We start from the raw sequence: 16264 nt of genomic DNA on the forward strand, positions 1-16264 counted from the left end.
TAGCCCAGGAGCCTTGATAGTGTTATTGTCAACACTGCTAACGTTGGATGTTCCTGCTCTGACAACTGATGAAAATGCAGCCATTTTCTCTTCTCCTTTAACACGCTTTTCTTTCCTTTTAGAATTCAGGTGCAGCGGGGGTTGGGGGTTGGGATGTAAGCTCAGTAAGTCATAATAATAACGCTGCCGTGGGAACTCAATTCAACATTTTGGCAGCTGAGGGGCTGAGGAAAAAGTCCGCGCTTGAAGCTGATTGGGGAATGTGTTTTATGACAGTTTATTGGGGGGTGGGAATTACACTTTGTTACTTTGTATCAGGGGGAAGGGAATTTAGTTTTTGGGTTCAACTATCTAGTGCCGATAATTTGTTTCCCGAATAAATGTTCTTTAAGGAAGAATTTTGCCTCGAGGTTCTTTTGATGGGTTTCGTCTATCGGAACCATGACATTTATGAATAGAATAGAATAGAATAGAATAGAATAGAATAGAATAGAATAGAATAGAGAAAAGGAATAGAATAGAGTAGAGTAGAGTAGAGTAGAGTAGAGTAGAGTAGAGTAGAGTAGAGTAGAGTAGAGTAGAGTAGAATAGAGAAAAGGAATAGGATAGGATAGGATAGGATAGGATAGGATAGGATAGGATAGGATAGAATAGAATAGAATAGAATAGAATAGAATAGAATAGAATAGAATAGAGCAGTGGTTCTCAATCTGTGGGTCGGGACCCCATTTGGGGTCGAACGACCATTTCACGGGGGTCGCCAAACAAGGCTGTCCGCCATTTTTTCCCCCTTTTCTTTGGCCACACCCCTGGCACCCGGTGATGTATAAGTGGTTGGGGGTCACCACAACATGGGGAACTGTATTATGGGGTCGCGGCATTAGAAAGGTTGAGAACCACTGGAATAGAGAAAAGGAATAGAATAGAGTAGAGTAGAGTAGAGTAGAGTAGAGTAGAGTAGAGTAGAATAGAATAGAGAAAAGGAATAGGATAGGATAGGATAGGATAGGATAGGATAGGATAGGATAGGATAGGATAGAATAGAATAGAGAAAAGGAATAGAGTAGAGTAGAGTAGAGTAGAGTAGAATAGAATAGAGAAAAGGAATAGGATAGGATAGGATAGAATAGCATAGCATAGCATAGCATAGCATAGCATAGCATAGCATAGCATAGCATAGCATAGAATAGAATAGAATAGAATAGAATGGACCTTGGAAGCCTAGTCCAGCCCCCTGCTCAAAACAGGAGAACATATACCATCTCAGACAGGTGATTGTCTACTCTTTTCTTAAAAATCTCCAGTGATGGAGCGCCCACGATTTCTGAAGGCAAGCTGTTCCACTGCTTGATAGTCCTCACTGTCAGGAAGTTTCTCCTTAGTTCCGGGTTGCTTCTCTCTTTGGTCAGTTTCCAACCATTGTTTCTCGTCCTTCCCTCTGGTGCTCTGGTGAACAAGCTGGCCCCATCTGCCCAGTGGCAGCCCCTCTAGGGCTGCCACAAGTCAGAGGGGGGCAGCTTGTTCACCAAAGCTATTTGCTATCATGTCTCCCCTATTTCTTCTTCTCTTTAGACTAGCCAAACCCAGGTCCCGCAGCTGTTCTTCGTAATTCCAGGTTGCTTCTCTCGTTGATCAGTTTCCAACCATTGTTTCTCATCCTTCCCTCTGGTGCTCTGGTGAACAACCTGACCCCTTCTGCCTTGTGGCAGCCCCTCAGATACTGGAACACTGCTATCATGTCTCCCCTATTTTTTCTTTTCTTTAGACAACCCAAACCCAAGTTCCTCAGCCGTTCTTTGTATGTTTTAGCCTCCAGGCCTTTGATCATCTTAGTTGCTCTTCTCTGAATTTTTTCCAAACTCTCAACATCTTTTTTGTGATACGGTGACCAAAATTGGCTGCAGTATTCCAGGTGTGGTCTTACTAGGGTTTTGGTCATCTACAACATACAGTGTAAGAACTGTAACAACACTTATGAAGGACAAACAGGAAGAAGACTGGCAGAACGCATCCACAAACACCACCTGGCAGTCAAAAGGCATGAGGAAAAGACTTTAATTTCACAACATATAGACAGATTTAATCACAGTTTTAATTGGGAAAATGTGACACTCTTAGATGCCAAGGGCTTTCTAGAAGCCTGGCACTCTGACAAATCAACCATCAATAGACACATTAACAACATCTATTGACTATGCAAAAGAGAAAATCAACCAGCACCTCTCCACCAGGAATCAGCACTCAGATCAGCATTGATTCACTCCAAGGTCAACTTCAGACCAGACACCAGAATATAAACTGATAGCAAACAGCACTCCTTGCTAGCACTGAGGATGTTACCTTAGTTAGGGAAATGAAACGTTTGCAAGAAAACAAGCAAGCTTAGAGAGCACCAAGGACCCCTCTTTAGTAGCCATGTCCATCACTTGGCTTGCATTGGCCTCCTTCATAGATACCACGGCCCACAAGCAATGGTCCGATCCATGTCTGCAAAAAGTTTAATTGCAAGGAGTAGAAAATAGATTGTATCATGATAACAGTGACGATGACTTTACTCTCTTTTAGCTGTATGAATTACTTCCCTGGCTGATGCGACACATTCCTGGGCCTCATCAAACGACACTGTCCCACATTCAGTTTATCTATGATCTGGCAAAGGAGGAGATAGAGAAGCACAAGGAAAACCAGTCCTTGCACGAACCTCAGGATTTCATTGATTACTATCTTTTTCAGCTTAAGAGAGTGAGTATCATCCTTCACTGGAACTCTTCCTTTGCTTTGGTAAGGCCACACTTGGAATACTGCATCCAGTTTTGGTCACCACGATGTAAAAAAGATGTTGAGACTCTAGAAAGAGTGCAGAGAAGAGCAGCAAAGATGATCAGGGAACTGGAGACTAAAACATACAAGGAATGGCTGCTGGAATTGAGTATGCCTAGTTTAATGAAGAGAAGGACCAGGGGGGACAGGATAGCAGCCTTCCAATATCTCAGGGGCTGCCCCAAAGAAGAGGGAGTCAAGCTATTCTCCAAAGCGCCTGAAGGCAGGACAAGAAGCAATGGATGGAAACTAATCAAGGAGAGAAGCAACCTAGAACTAAGGAGAAACTTCCTGACAGTTAGAACAATTAACCAGTGGAACAACCTGCCTCCAGAAGCGGTAACGCTCCAACACTGGAAGTTTTTAAGAAGAGACTGGACGGCCATTTGTCCGAAATGGTATAGGGTTTCCTGCCTGAGCAGGGGTTGATTAGATGACCTCCAAGGTCCCTTCCAACTTTACTATTATTATTATTATTATGGATCATCGCACAGTCAGCCAGATGTTCAGACTGGATTTGGCATTTTGTCTACCTATCGAGTCCTTACCAGGACCTGGGATAGGCAGATGTGGATGTTTGATGGTATTACAGATATTGTCGCAGGATGGAAGCAGTTCCTAGTAAGGCCGCCTTTTGCAATTGACTAATAGCGAATTTGTCAATGCCAATGGTGTTCAAGTGGTGCTCCAGTTGTTTTGGGATTGCACCCAAGGAGCCTATGACTATTGGTACTACCCTTGCTTGCTTTTGCCACAGTCTTTCTATTTCTATTTGTAGGTCTTTGTATTTTGTTATCTTCTCCAGTTCTTTCTCTTCTATTCTGCTATCTCCAGGCACTGCCACGTCCACTATCCAGACTTTTTTGTCTTTCTTATCGACAATTGTTAAGTCTGGGGTGTTATGTTGCAGGTGCTTGTCTGTTTGAATTCTGAATTCCCAGAGCAGTTTAATTTTATTATTATTATTATTATTATTATTATTATTATTATTATTATTACTATGTATGGAGCCTAAGCAACAGCCCAACCATTTGAACAGTGTACTGCAGTTGCATCGTTCAGCTTACTCTCTCCCCCTCCTCATTCAAACTGCCTTCACAGGACAGTAGACCTGGACTTATCACCACAATTGAGCCCAAAATTTCTGTCCTTAAGTGAAAAATTTTGTGAAGCAAATTTTGCCCTATTTTAAAACCTTTCCCGCCACAGTTGCTAACAAAATCGCTGCAGTTGTTAAGCGAATCACTGCAGTTGTTAAGTGAATCCAGCTTCCCCATTGACGTGGCTCGTCAGAAAGTCCCCAAAGATGATCACGTGATCCCGGGGGACGCTGTAACTGTCATAAATATATGAGCCAGTTTCGAAGCCTCTGAATTTTGATCGCGTGACCCCTGGGGATGCTCCAGTTTGGGTCAAATGTGTGAAAAGTGGAGAAGCCAAATTCACTTAACAGCCATGCTACTAACATAAGAACTGCAGTGATTCAGTTAACAGCGGTGGCAAGAGAAGTCTAAAATTGGGCAAAGCTCACTTAACAAATGTCTCATTTAGCAACATAAACTGGGGGCTCAGTTGCAGTTGTAAATCGAGGACCACCTGTACAGCCGCGTGCCCTGCTGTGACTAAAGCATAACAGCTGCAGAGCCATCATAAGATTTTCTCAGCCTCGTGTTTTATTTGTCTATGAACTATCTGTCCTTCTAGACCAGTGGTTCTCAACCTTTTTAATGACCCGACCCCCAACCGGTCATAAATCGAGGACTACTCAACCAGTCGTAAGTCGAGGACTACTCAACTGATGCAGCACCATTTGCAGAATGGGACTTTTGGCAGGCTCAGCAGGGCAGAGACAGCCTGGACAATTCCTATTGGCTTTTGAAAGCCAATAGAATTAGACTCTATTCAAGAGAGTCTAGTCTATTGGCTTTCAAAAGCCAATAGAATAAAAGGGAGTAGCACAGCTAAGGAAAAGGGGGAAAAAATGGCGGACTGCGTTGTTTGGCAACCCCCGTGAAATGGTCGTTTGACCCTAAATGGGGTCCCGACCCACAGGTTGAGAACCACTGTTTTAGACTGCTGAGTATTGAGGTCTCTTGACGATCCACAGTATAGAAATGAAACAGTAAAGATTATGAAGTTTTCAGGTATGCGTTCTTTTGAGTCAATCTTGGCTCCCGGTGACCACCTGGATACATTCTTGAGATTTTCCTGGCAAGGTTTGAGAAGTGGTTTGCTGTTGCTTCCTTCATAGGGCTGAGAGAAGGCGACTGCATGTTTTCCCAGCTTCTAGCCTAGTGCCTTAACTATGACATCAAGCGGGTTCTTTATCTTTTACGAGACAGATACTGTATAATCAAGTCAAAACCAAGATCATTAAAAACAGGGTGAAATTACCACCCATCTAAAGCCCGTCTTAACATCTTTAACAAACGTTAGCTCTCATTGCTCCCATTTGCAATAGGAATGGCACTTAGACTTCATAACCATCATAAATACCTGTCACTTGCCAAGTGCCCAGATTGCGATCATGTGACTCTGGAGACACTGCAGCAATTGTAAGTGAGAGGACCAGCCATAAGCCACTTCTTGAGTGGCATTGTAATTTTGAACGGTTCCAGAATAGAATAGAATAGAATAGAATAGAATAGAATAGAATAGAATAGAATACAATACAATACAATACAATACAATACAATACAGCTGGAAGGGACCTTGGAGGTCTTCTAGTCCTGCTCAAGCAAGAGAACCTATACCATCTCAGACTGGTGATTGTCTAGTCTCTTCTTAAAAATTTCCAGTGATGGAGCACCCACGATTTCTGGAGGTAAGTTGTTCCACTGGTTGATTGTCCTCACTGTCAGGAAGTTTCTCCTTAATTCCAGGTTGCTTCTCTCTTTAGTCAGTTTCCAACCATTGTTTCTCGTCCTTCCCTTTGGTGCTCTGGTGAACAACCTTCCCCCCCCCTGCCTTGTGGCAGCCCCTCAGATACCAGAACACTGCTATCATGTCTCCCCTATTTCTTCTTTTCTCTAGACTGGCCAAACCCAAGTCCCGCAGCCGTTCTTCGTATGTTTTGGCCTCCAGGCCTTTGATCATCTTAGTTGCTCTTCTCTAATTTTTTTCCAAACTCTCAACATCTTTTTTGTGATACGGTGACCAAAACTGGCTGCAGTATTCCAGGGGTGGTCTCACTAGGGTTTTATAAAGCAGTACTAATACTTTGTGTGATCTTGATTCTATGCCCCTGTTTGTGCAACCCAGGATTGTATTAGCTTTTTTGGTAAGTCAAGGACTGCTTGTATTGCTGCACAGGAAACCTACACGGTCATCACCATAAAGTCGCAAGGATTTGAGCTTTTTACTTTGGCTTTTACTTTTTTTTTAAAAAAAACCATTTCCCTTTTCCTTTTCTAGAAAATCTGACTATTGTCATCACATTCATGTCAAGGAGGTATAAATAACGTATCTATGAAGCCCCACACCGATGGGCAAGATCAAAGAAGCAAGAACTGCATAGATCTTAGTAAGGTTTTGTTAATGCTCATCTGGTAGATATAGACACTTAGAAAACTGTAAATGGAATTTTCCAGCATTCTTTTTAGTAAGTCTCTTTGAAGGATCTTGCACAACATTTGGGAAGGCAAAATGTTGATGTTAACGAGATAAACTGCCTATTGCCTCACCTAATATCTATTTTCATACCTAACTTCCTTCCATTCCTGTCCAAGCCTCCTCACAATTTCTCACATCGCCTTGTAGTTGTAAATGTCCTCTTAGCTCAGCAGTTCTCAACCTGTGGGTCGGGACACCATTTGGGATCGAACGACCATTTCACGGGGGTCGCCAAATAACGCAGTCTGCCATTTTTTCCCCTTTTCCTTAGCTGTGCTACTCCCTTTTATTCTATTGGCTTTTGAAAGCCAATAGAATAGACCAGTGGTTCTCAACTTTTCTAATGCCGCGACCCCATAATACAGTTCCCCATGTTGTGGTGATCCCCAACCACTTATACATCACCTGGTGCCAGGGGCATGGCCAAAGAAAAGGGGGGAAAATGGCGGAAAGCCTTGTTTGGCGACCCCCGTGAAATGGTCGTTCGACCCCAAATGGGGTCCCGACCCACAGGTTGAGAACCTCTGGAATAGACTCCCTTGAATAGAGTCTAATTCTATTGGCTTTCAAAAGCCAATAGGAATTGTCCAGGCTGTCTCTGCCCTGCTGAGCCCGCCAAAAGTCCCATTCTGCAAACAGTGCTGCACCAGTTGAGTAGTCCTTGACTTAAGATCGGTTGAGTAGTCCTCGACTTACGACTGGTTGGGGGTTCGCGGCATTAAAAAGGTTGAGAACCACTGTCCTAGCTAAAAACCAAGGTCTGATGTCTCTTTCTAGACAGGAGAAGAATGTGGCCTCATTCATACTCCTTGATATCTCAATAAAGTTTGCTACAACTGACTTTGATGCTTCTTTAGAGCTCTTGATAAGTTTGGAACTGGAGTTTTGTATGGTACTGTGGTCTGGATCCCCTTGTTGAATCACTTTGAGAAAAAGTGACAAAGAACTTTTTCTTGGTCTATTGGCAATTGAAATCTATCTTAAGGACAATCCTAGTGGTGTGTCCTAGTAGACAATCCTAGTGGACAATCTTAAATATAAGCCAGCCATGTGCAGCTGCCACCAAAAAAGCTAATGGAATCCGTGGTTGCATAAATAGAGAGATAGACTCAAGATCATGTGAAGTATTAGTACTGCTTAGTAAGGCCACATCTGGAATCCTTCGTCCAGTTTTGGTCACCTCATTATTAAAAAGATGTCGAGACTTTGGAAAGAGTGCAGAGAAGAGCAACTAACATGATTAAGGGCCTGGAGAGTAAAACATATGAAGAACAGTTTCAGCACCTGGAGATGTCTAGTCTAGTGAAAAGACTAGAAAACCTCCAAGGTCACTTCCAATTCTATTATTCAGTATTCTGTATTTTGCCTATCATATGAATAATGGTCCCTTGGACCATTATTGGACTGCACGGCGTTCAAACCGGTCAGTCCTAGAAGAGATCAACCCCGACTGCTCTTTAGAAGGCCAGATCCTGAAGTTGAAACTCAAATACTTTGGCCACCTAATGAGAAGGAAGGACTCACTGGAGAAGAGCCTAATGCTGGGAAAGATTGAGGGCAATAGAAGAAGGGGAGGACAGAGAATGAGGTCGCTGGATGGAGTCACTGAAGCAGTAGGTGAGAACTTAAATGGACTCCAGAAGATGGTAGAGGACAGGAAGACCTGGAGGAACGTTGTCCATGGGGTCGCGATGGGTCGGACACGACTTCGCAATTAACAAACAACAACAACATGAATAATCTCTAACCCTGTCAGTCATTGGATCCTAGCTATCTCAGAAAAAGCTAGATGGGCTTTAGCACTTGGATGGGAGATCTGTGGGAGATCCCAGGTCAGTAGGCTACGCTGAAAAGTTTAAAAAAAAAATCCAGAAGAAAGACAATGGTTTACCAAAATGGTTACAGGAAAATTATGTTTCTATGTAATTACTTAATTACACATGCTAGCAAAGTAGTGTTTAGGATGATTCAATGCAGATTAGAATTCAAATTGGAAAAGAGGTGCCAGGTGTCCCAGATAGCTTTAGAAAAGATCAAGGAACACGAGACATTACAGGTATTCCTTGATTTACAGCAGTTCATTTAGTGACCTTTTGAAGTCACCACGGCACTGAAAAAAAGTAATACGGCCGTTTTTCACCCTTGCGACCATTGCAGCCTCCCTGTGGATGTGTCACAAAGTGTGGGGCTTTGATCATATGGCCGCATCCATCATTTTGACTTTTCTGCTTCCCTGAAAGGACTAGGTCCAGTTTCGGAAAGGGATCCTTAGAAGAGCTTCAAAACTATCTTTTTTCTGTCTGCCCATTAATGGGCGTTACGGATTACCGTCCCAGCTGAAAACTCTTTGCAGACATGCTCCTCTACGAAAAAGTTGATCTATACCTTCATTCTAATGGCATTTCTTTTCTTTTTTTTTAACGCTCCCAACAGAGCAAGGATGATCCCAACAATACCTACGATGAAGATAATCTGGCCGAGTGCATTGTTGATTTTTTTATAGCTGGGACGGAGACAAGCGCCATCAGTTTGCAATGGGCACTGCTTTTCGTCACCAATCATCCAGATGTCCAAGGTGAGAGCTACGTAATTAAAGAGGTAAACTTTGTTCCACGTGGAGGAACTTATGTTCTGTGGCAGGGACTTGCAATTTCTCTTTGAAGTCACATAGGATGGGTGATGAACAGCTAAAATAAGGACATTTGGGAAAAGATGCCCTTGAGCCTTAATCGTCCAAGTTAGACCTTCAATGGAATCTATTTCAAGCAGGATGTGTTTATTTTTTTTTATTTGAGAAGCATTAGGAGACAGAGGGATAATGTTGTTATTCTATACTGTATATCCAGAGAGGGAAGGGGTATACCGCATCTCCTTCGGTACAATCAACTAGAACAGTGGTTTGGGGTCGAACGACCATTTCACTGGGGTCGCCAAACAAGACTGTCCGCCATTTTTTCCCCTTTTCTTTGGCCACGCCCCTGGCACCTGGTGATGTATAAGTGGTTGGGGGTCACCACAACATGGGGAACTGTATTATGGGGTCGCAGCATTAGAAAGGTTGAGAACCACTGAACCAGAAAGAGTGCAGAGAAGAACAACCAAGATGATTAGGGGACTGGAGGCTAAAACATATAAGGAACGGCTGCTGGAATTGGGTATGTTTGGTTTAACGAAGAGAAGGATGAGGGGTGATGTTATATCTTCAGTTCTTTAGGCATTGAATGAGGCAGAGTGTTGAAACAGCAAACAAGTTTATTAACTCAGAACAGAAGCAGCCCTAAAGGCTGCTGCACAGCTATTTATACAGTTAGCTTCTAGGTCAGTGGTTCTCAATCTGTGGGTCGGGACCCCATTCGGGGTCGAACGACCATTTCACGGGGGTCACCAAACAAGGCTGTCCGCATTTTTTCCCCCTTTTCTTTGGCCACCCCCCTGGCACCCGGTGATGTATAAGTGGTTGGGGGTCACCACAACATGGGGACCTGTATTATGGGGTCGCGGCATTAGAAAGGTTGAGAACCACTGCTCTAGGTGGCAACCAATAGGTTTAAAGTAACAGTTTCCCACCCCAAACCTCATTATCAGCTTGGAGACAGCCAGTCTGGCTTTCAGTAACAGCAACTGTTAAACAATACAGCAATGTAGGTCAGACATTAAGCAAGTGATTTAAAACAGTTGTGGCCAATACATTACAGGGGACATGAAAGCAGTGTTCCAATATCTCAGGGGCTGCCCCAAAGAAGAGGGAGTCAAGCTATTCTCCAAAGCACCTGAAGGCAGGACAAGAAGCAACGGATGGAAACTAATCAAGGAGAGAAGCAACCTAGAACTAAGGAGAAACTTCCTGACAGTTACAACAATTAACCAGTGGAACAACCTGCCTCCAGAAGCGGTGAATGCTCCAACATTGGAAATTGTTAAGAAGAGACTGGACAGCCATTTGTCTGAAATGGTATAGGGTTTCCTGCCTGAGCAGGGGGTTGGACTAGATGACCTCCAAGGTCCCTTTCAACTTTATTATTATTATTATACATATTCTGTGTAACTATGTTTAGTGGAATTTTTGACATGTCTACTGACATATAGGTCCTATTGAATCCAGTGAATTCTCACACCTAATCTGGAATAGGATTGAAATCTTAACTCTTGTAAATTCAAGTGATATTTTATGTATTTTTTTTTGCCATACACAACCTCATTATCATCACAATTTTCCTTACTTAATATATAATGATTGGCAATACTTCATTTATTAACCATGTTTTCTTTTTAGATGAGTGCGTATGTAAGAGAGATGTTTTTAAACCTATGATTTGTATTTGAAAAGGATACCTGTATAGGTTATCATATTCTCAGAAAGGATTTATTAAAATCAAGTTTAAATATAACTACTCGACAATAATCTGGAAAGAAAAGGTGAACCTAACCTTCTTATTATGTGCTTTGGTGGCTCAGTGGTTAAATGTAGTACTGCAGGCTAATTCTGCCGACTGCCAAATGTTCGGCAGTTTGAGTCTCACCGGCTCAAGGTCGATTCGGCCTTCCATCCATCTGACATCAGTAAAATGAGGACCCAGATTGTTGGGGGCAATATGCTGTCTCTGTAAACAGCTTAGAAACGGCTGTAAAGCACTGTGAAGCGGTATATAAATCTAAGTCAGTGTTTCTCAACCTTGACAATTTTAAGGCATGTGGACTTCAACTCCCAGAATTCCACAGCCAGCATTGCTGGCTGTGGAATTCTGGGAGTTGAAGTCCACATGCCTTAAAATTGTCAAGGTTGAGAAACACTGATCTAAATGCTATGACTATTCTATTTTATCCCCAATCTGATCTGCACAATGAATTCCACTCTTTTACCAAAATGACCCTGGTTCTCCCCCCAGTATTTTTACATAGTTCTTATTAAAAAGATTTTTTTTTTCTTAACATAAAAAGCAAATGAAAATAAAGACAATGGAAACCATGGAAAAGGGAAAGAGGAAGGAGAACAAAGTGAAGGGGGAAAAAAGATACAAAAAGCAGTGATGTCCAACTTCTTCCAGTGTGGCAAGATGCATAATATAACCTCAGGTTTTTTTTTTATAAAACAATAAACACTAGCCATTTCTATAACAATAACTTACTTGATTGTCAAAAGCCGAAAAAAATTGGAAAAAAAAACTTGGAAGATTGACAACATCTTCTAAAGCCCTCCAATGATTTGTATGATGAAATAAGTCATGTAGCTCATACAGTCCCTCTCACCTCACAGGGTTATTGTGGGGAAAACAGGAGGAGAAAGGTGTGTGGGATATGTTCACCACCTTGAGTGATTTGTAAAAATAATAATGTTGGGATACGAATGAATTAATAATAATAATAATAATAATAATAAAGAAGATTGCACAGACTGACTACAAGCAGTGGCATGACAAAGTAGCAACAATGGTGCATTGGAAGATCTGCAAGAAATATCATTTGCCTGTAAGCAAAAACTGGTGGGATCATAAAATAGAGAAAGTCATAGAAAATGATAAAATTACACTGCTCTGGGACTTCAGAATTCAAACAGACAAGCACCTGCAACATAACACCCCAGACTTAACAATTGTCGATAAGAAAGACAAAAAAATCTGGATAGTGGACGTGGCAGTGCCTGGAGATAGCAGAATAGAAGAGAAAGAACTGGAGAAGATAACAAAATACAAAGACCTACAAATAGAAATAGAAAGACTTTGGCAAAAGCAAGCAAGGGTAGTACCAATAGTCATAGGCTCCTTGGGTGCAATCCCAAAACAACTGGATCACCACTTGAACACCATTGGCATTGACAAATTCACTATTAGTCAATTGCAAAAGGCGGCCTTACTAGGAACTGCTTCCATCCTGCGACGATACCTGTAATACCATCAAACATCCACATCTGCCTATCCCAGGTCCTTGGTAAGGACTCGATAGGTGGACAAAATGCCAAATCCAGTCTGAACATCTGGCTGACTGTGCGATGATCCATAATAATAATAATAGTAAAATTTGAAGGGACCTTGGATGTCATCTAGTCCAACCCCCTGCTTAGGCAAGAAACCCTATACCATTTCAAACAAATGGCTGTCCAGTCTCTTCTTAAAAACTTCCAGTGTTGGAGCATTCACCGCTTCTGGAGGCAGGTTGTTCCACTGGTTAATTGTTCTAACTGTCAGGAAGTTTCTCCTTAGTTCTAGGTTGCTTCTCTCCTTGATTAGTTTCCATCCGTTGCTTCTCGTCCTGCCTTCTGGTGCTTTGGAGAATAGCTTGACTCCCTCTTCTTTGGGGCAGTCCCTGAGATATTGGAACACGGCTATCATGTCCCCCCTTGTCCTTCTCTTTGTTAAACTAGACATACCCAATTCCAGCAGCCGTTCCTTATATGTTTTAGCCTCCAATCCCCTAATCATCTTTGTTGCTCTTCTCTGTACTCTTTCTAGAGTCTCAACAAATAAATATAAGTTGAAGTCATAGCTAAAGAAACCATTTTGTTCTCTTGTTTTTCTCAGATAAAGTGTACAAGGAGATACAAAATGTTTGTTCCTCGGGCTTAATTTGCTATCGAGATCGAAAGAAACTGCCCTATACCAATGCTGTGATTCATGAGCTCCAGCGGATCCATTATGTCTTAAGTTTTGGTATTGCCAGAAGATGCAAGAAGGATGTGAATATACTTGGTTTTTACATTCCAAAGGTACAGATAATTTATACCATTACAGTCCTGTATCGAAGGGTGCTCTTTTAGATATATGTTTAGATATTTAATATAATAATAATAATAATTTAATAGATACTTAGATCTATCTTTTAGATACTTAGGAATTTCTGATCTGGCACAGAATCTGAAAGATGAGAAATTCTTTTCCTCCTCCTCCCAGAGATCGGAAGAGTAAGAAACTATAGTATGCTAGCTATAAGTCATCATCAATTTGCATTGTTATTTAGGATGAAATTTTAGACTCCCAAACCAATGTTTGAGATATCGCATGATGCAGAAAAGTAAAATTTCAAAAAATGTTGCAGGAACTAACATTTCAGTGTGCTGTACTAAAAAAAACAAAAACAATTGGATTCCAAAGTTGAAGAGAAGTTACGGAGGCAAAATAAATGCCATATGCTAATGTAATATTATATGAATAAAATTCTCTTCAACATATGACTATTTCAGAATCTTATGCCCATTTTCAATGCAACATTCTGATTTTCCATCTCTTAGGACAGGTAGGCAACCTTGGCTCTTTTATGACTCGTGGACTTCAACTCCCAGAATTCCTGAGCCGGCATGGCTCAGTATGGAAACCTCTCCCTCTCCCCTCAGCATGGCTGGCTCAGGAATTCTGGGAGTTGAAGTCCACGAGTCATAAAAGAGCCAAGGTTGCCTACCCCTGTCTTAGGACATGCCCATTTTTCACATGACCATTGCAGCATCCCCATGATCACATGATCAAAATTTGGATGCTTGGCAACTAGTTCCTATTTATGACCATTGCAGTATCCTGGGCTCACGTGAGCACCTTTTGCGACCTTCTGACAAGCAAAGTCAATGGGGGGAAGCCAGATTCATTTTACAACCCTGTTACCAACTTAAACGACTGCAGTAATTCCTTTAACACAGGGATCTTCAAACTTGGCCCTTTTATGACTTGTGGACTTCAACTCCCAGAATTCCTCAGCCAGGCATGCTGGCTGAAGAATTCTGGGAGTTGAAGTCCACAAGTCATAAAAGGGCCAAATTTGAAGACCCTTGCTTTAACAACTGTGGCAAGAAAAGTTGTGAAATGGGAGAAAACACAATTAACAACCGTCTTGTTTAGCAACAGAAATTTTGAACTCAGTTGTGGTTGTATACATTGGCTAATAATTCCCTGTGAGCAGAACACCTAAGCTTGCAAGCATGCCAATGTGTCCGTGTCTATGCCAACCTGGTATTTGAAGAGAGTTGAGAATGTTACAATGGTCTGAATTAGTTTCATGCACACTTGATACCGGAATCAGAAAGATTGGAAGATGGAAATGCTGGTTGTCAGGAAGCAATCTAAAGTATTATTGTACTATTTTTTCTTAGTCAATAAAATAATATTGCCATGACCATTTGACGGGGAAGTTGGCTGTCACAAACACGCTGGAATTTCAGTAACATCCCTGAAAGACATTCTGGTTAAGAATAGAATAGTGTCGTGTTGACATAGAACAGGGGTCTTCAAACTTGGCCCTTTTAATAATAATAATAAAGTTGGAAGGGATCTTGGAGTCATCTAGTCCAACCCCCTGCTCAGGCAGGAAACCCTATACCATTTCGGACAAATAGCTGCCCAGTCTCTTCTTAAAAACCTCCAGTGTTGGAGCATTCACCGCTTCTGGAGGCAGGTTGTTCCACTGGTTAATTGTTCTAACGGTCAGGAAGTTTCTCCTTAGTTCTAGGTTGCTTCTCTCCTTGATTAGTTTCCACCCATTGCTTCTTGTCCTGCCTTCAGGTGCTTTGGAAAATAACTTGACTTCCTCTTCTTTGGGGTAGCCCCTGAGATATTGGAATACTGCTATTGTGTCATCCTCGTCCTTCTCTTCATTAAATTAGACATGCCCAATTCCAGCAGCCATTCCTTATATCAGTGGTTCTCAACTGATATACAACGCAGTCCGTCATTCCCCCCCCCTTTTCCTTAGCTGTGCTACTCCCTTTTATTCTATTGGCTTTTGAAAGCCAATAGAATAGACTCTCTTGAATAGAGTCTAATTCTATTGGCTTTCAAAAGCCAATAGGAATTGTCCAGGCTGTCTCTGCCCTGCTGAGCCCGCCAAAAGTCCCATTCTGCAAACGGTGCTGCACCAGTTGAATAGTCCTTGACTTACGACCGGTGGAGTAGTCCTCAACTTGCGACCGGTTGGGGGGGTCGCGGCATTAAAAAGGTTGAGAACCACTGCCTTATATGTTTTAGCCTCCAGTCCCCTGATAATCTTTGTTGCTCTTCTCTGTACTCTTTCTAGAGTCTCAACATCTTTTTTACATCGTGGTGACCAAACTGGATGCAGTATTCCAAGTGTGGCCTTACCAAGGCATTGAAGAGTGGTATTAATACTTCACGTGATCTTGATTCTATCCCTCTGTTAATGCAGCCTAGCACTGTGGACTTATGACTTGTGGACCAACTCCCAGAGTTCCTCAGTCAGCATCATAAAAGGGCCAAGTTTGAAGACCTCAGAAGCATTCTGATTGAGTTGCTTTTTCCTTACAGGGGTCTATAATTGTACCGGATCTCCGCTCAGTTCTTCTTGATCCCATGCATTGGGAGACCCCTGAAAAATTCAACCCCAATCATTTTTTGGACAAAGATGGACATTTTGTGGCGAGAGAAGAATTCCTTCCATTTGGAGCAGGTAAAAAGTCTTTTCCATTTGGAGCAGGTAAAAAGTCTTTTGTGCTCTAACTATAACCTTAAGATCTGGAGGTAGCATAAATAACATCCTGCTGTTTCAAAGCTTCCCTTTGTGGGCATCAGGCAACCTCTGAGCCCTGTCTTTATGGCTCCAGAGCCAACATGTTGCCACATGTTTCTTAATATCAAACGCATTACAGGTAGTCCTCAATTTACAACTGTTCGTTTAGCGGCCGTTCAAAGTGACATCACTGAAAAAAGCGACTTATGACCGGTTTTCACACTCACAACTGTTGCAGCATCCCCATGGTCACATGATCAAAATTCAAGCGCTTGGCTATGGCATTGTATTTATGACAGTTGCGGATTCATGTGATCACCATGTGTAACCTACCCAGCTGGAACGGTTGCTGGAATTGGGAATGTCTACTCTAATGAAGAGAAGGACGAGG

General features: G+C 42.1%; 1 protein-coding gene across 1 annotated transcript in view; it reads left to right on the forward strand.

Annotated features, from left to right (window-relative positions):
• The window catches only part of LOC120309529 (cytochrome P450 2A5-like), a 30222-nt gene extending 14209 nt beyond the window's left edge, over positions 1-16013 (forward strand). Inside the window, exons 5-8 of the mRNA XM_039346852.1 lie at positions 2566-2742; positions 8866-9007; positions 12948-13132; positions 15672-16013. Coding sequence (XP_039202786.1) covers positions 2566-2742; positions 8866-9007; positions 12948-13132; positions 15672-15863 — 696 coding nt within the window. The 3' untranslated portion in view covers positions 15864-16013. The remainder of the gene's footprint in view (positions 1-2565; positions 2743-8865; positions 9008-12947; positions 13133-15671) is intronic.
• Positions 16014-16264: the final 251 nt, after the last annotated feature.

The sequence above is a fragment of the Crotalus tigris genome, unplaced genomic scaffold (assembly GCF_016545835.1).
Source record: "Crotalus tigris isolate CLP2741 ecotype Arizona unplaced genomic scaffold, ASM1654583v1 scf7180000017552.641344, whole genome shotgun sequence".
Lineage (NCBI taxonomy): Eukaryota > Metazoa > Chordata > Lepidosauria > Squamata > Viperidae > Crotalus > Crotalus tigris.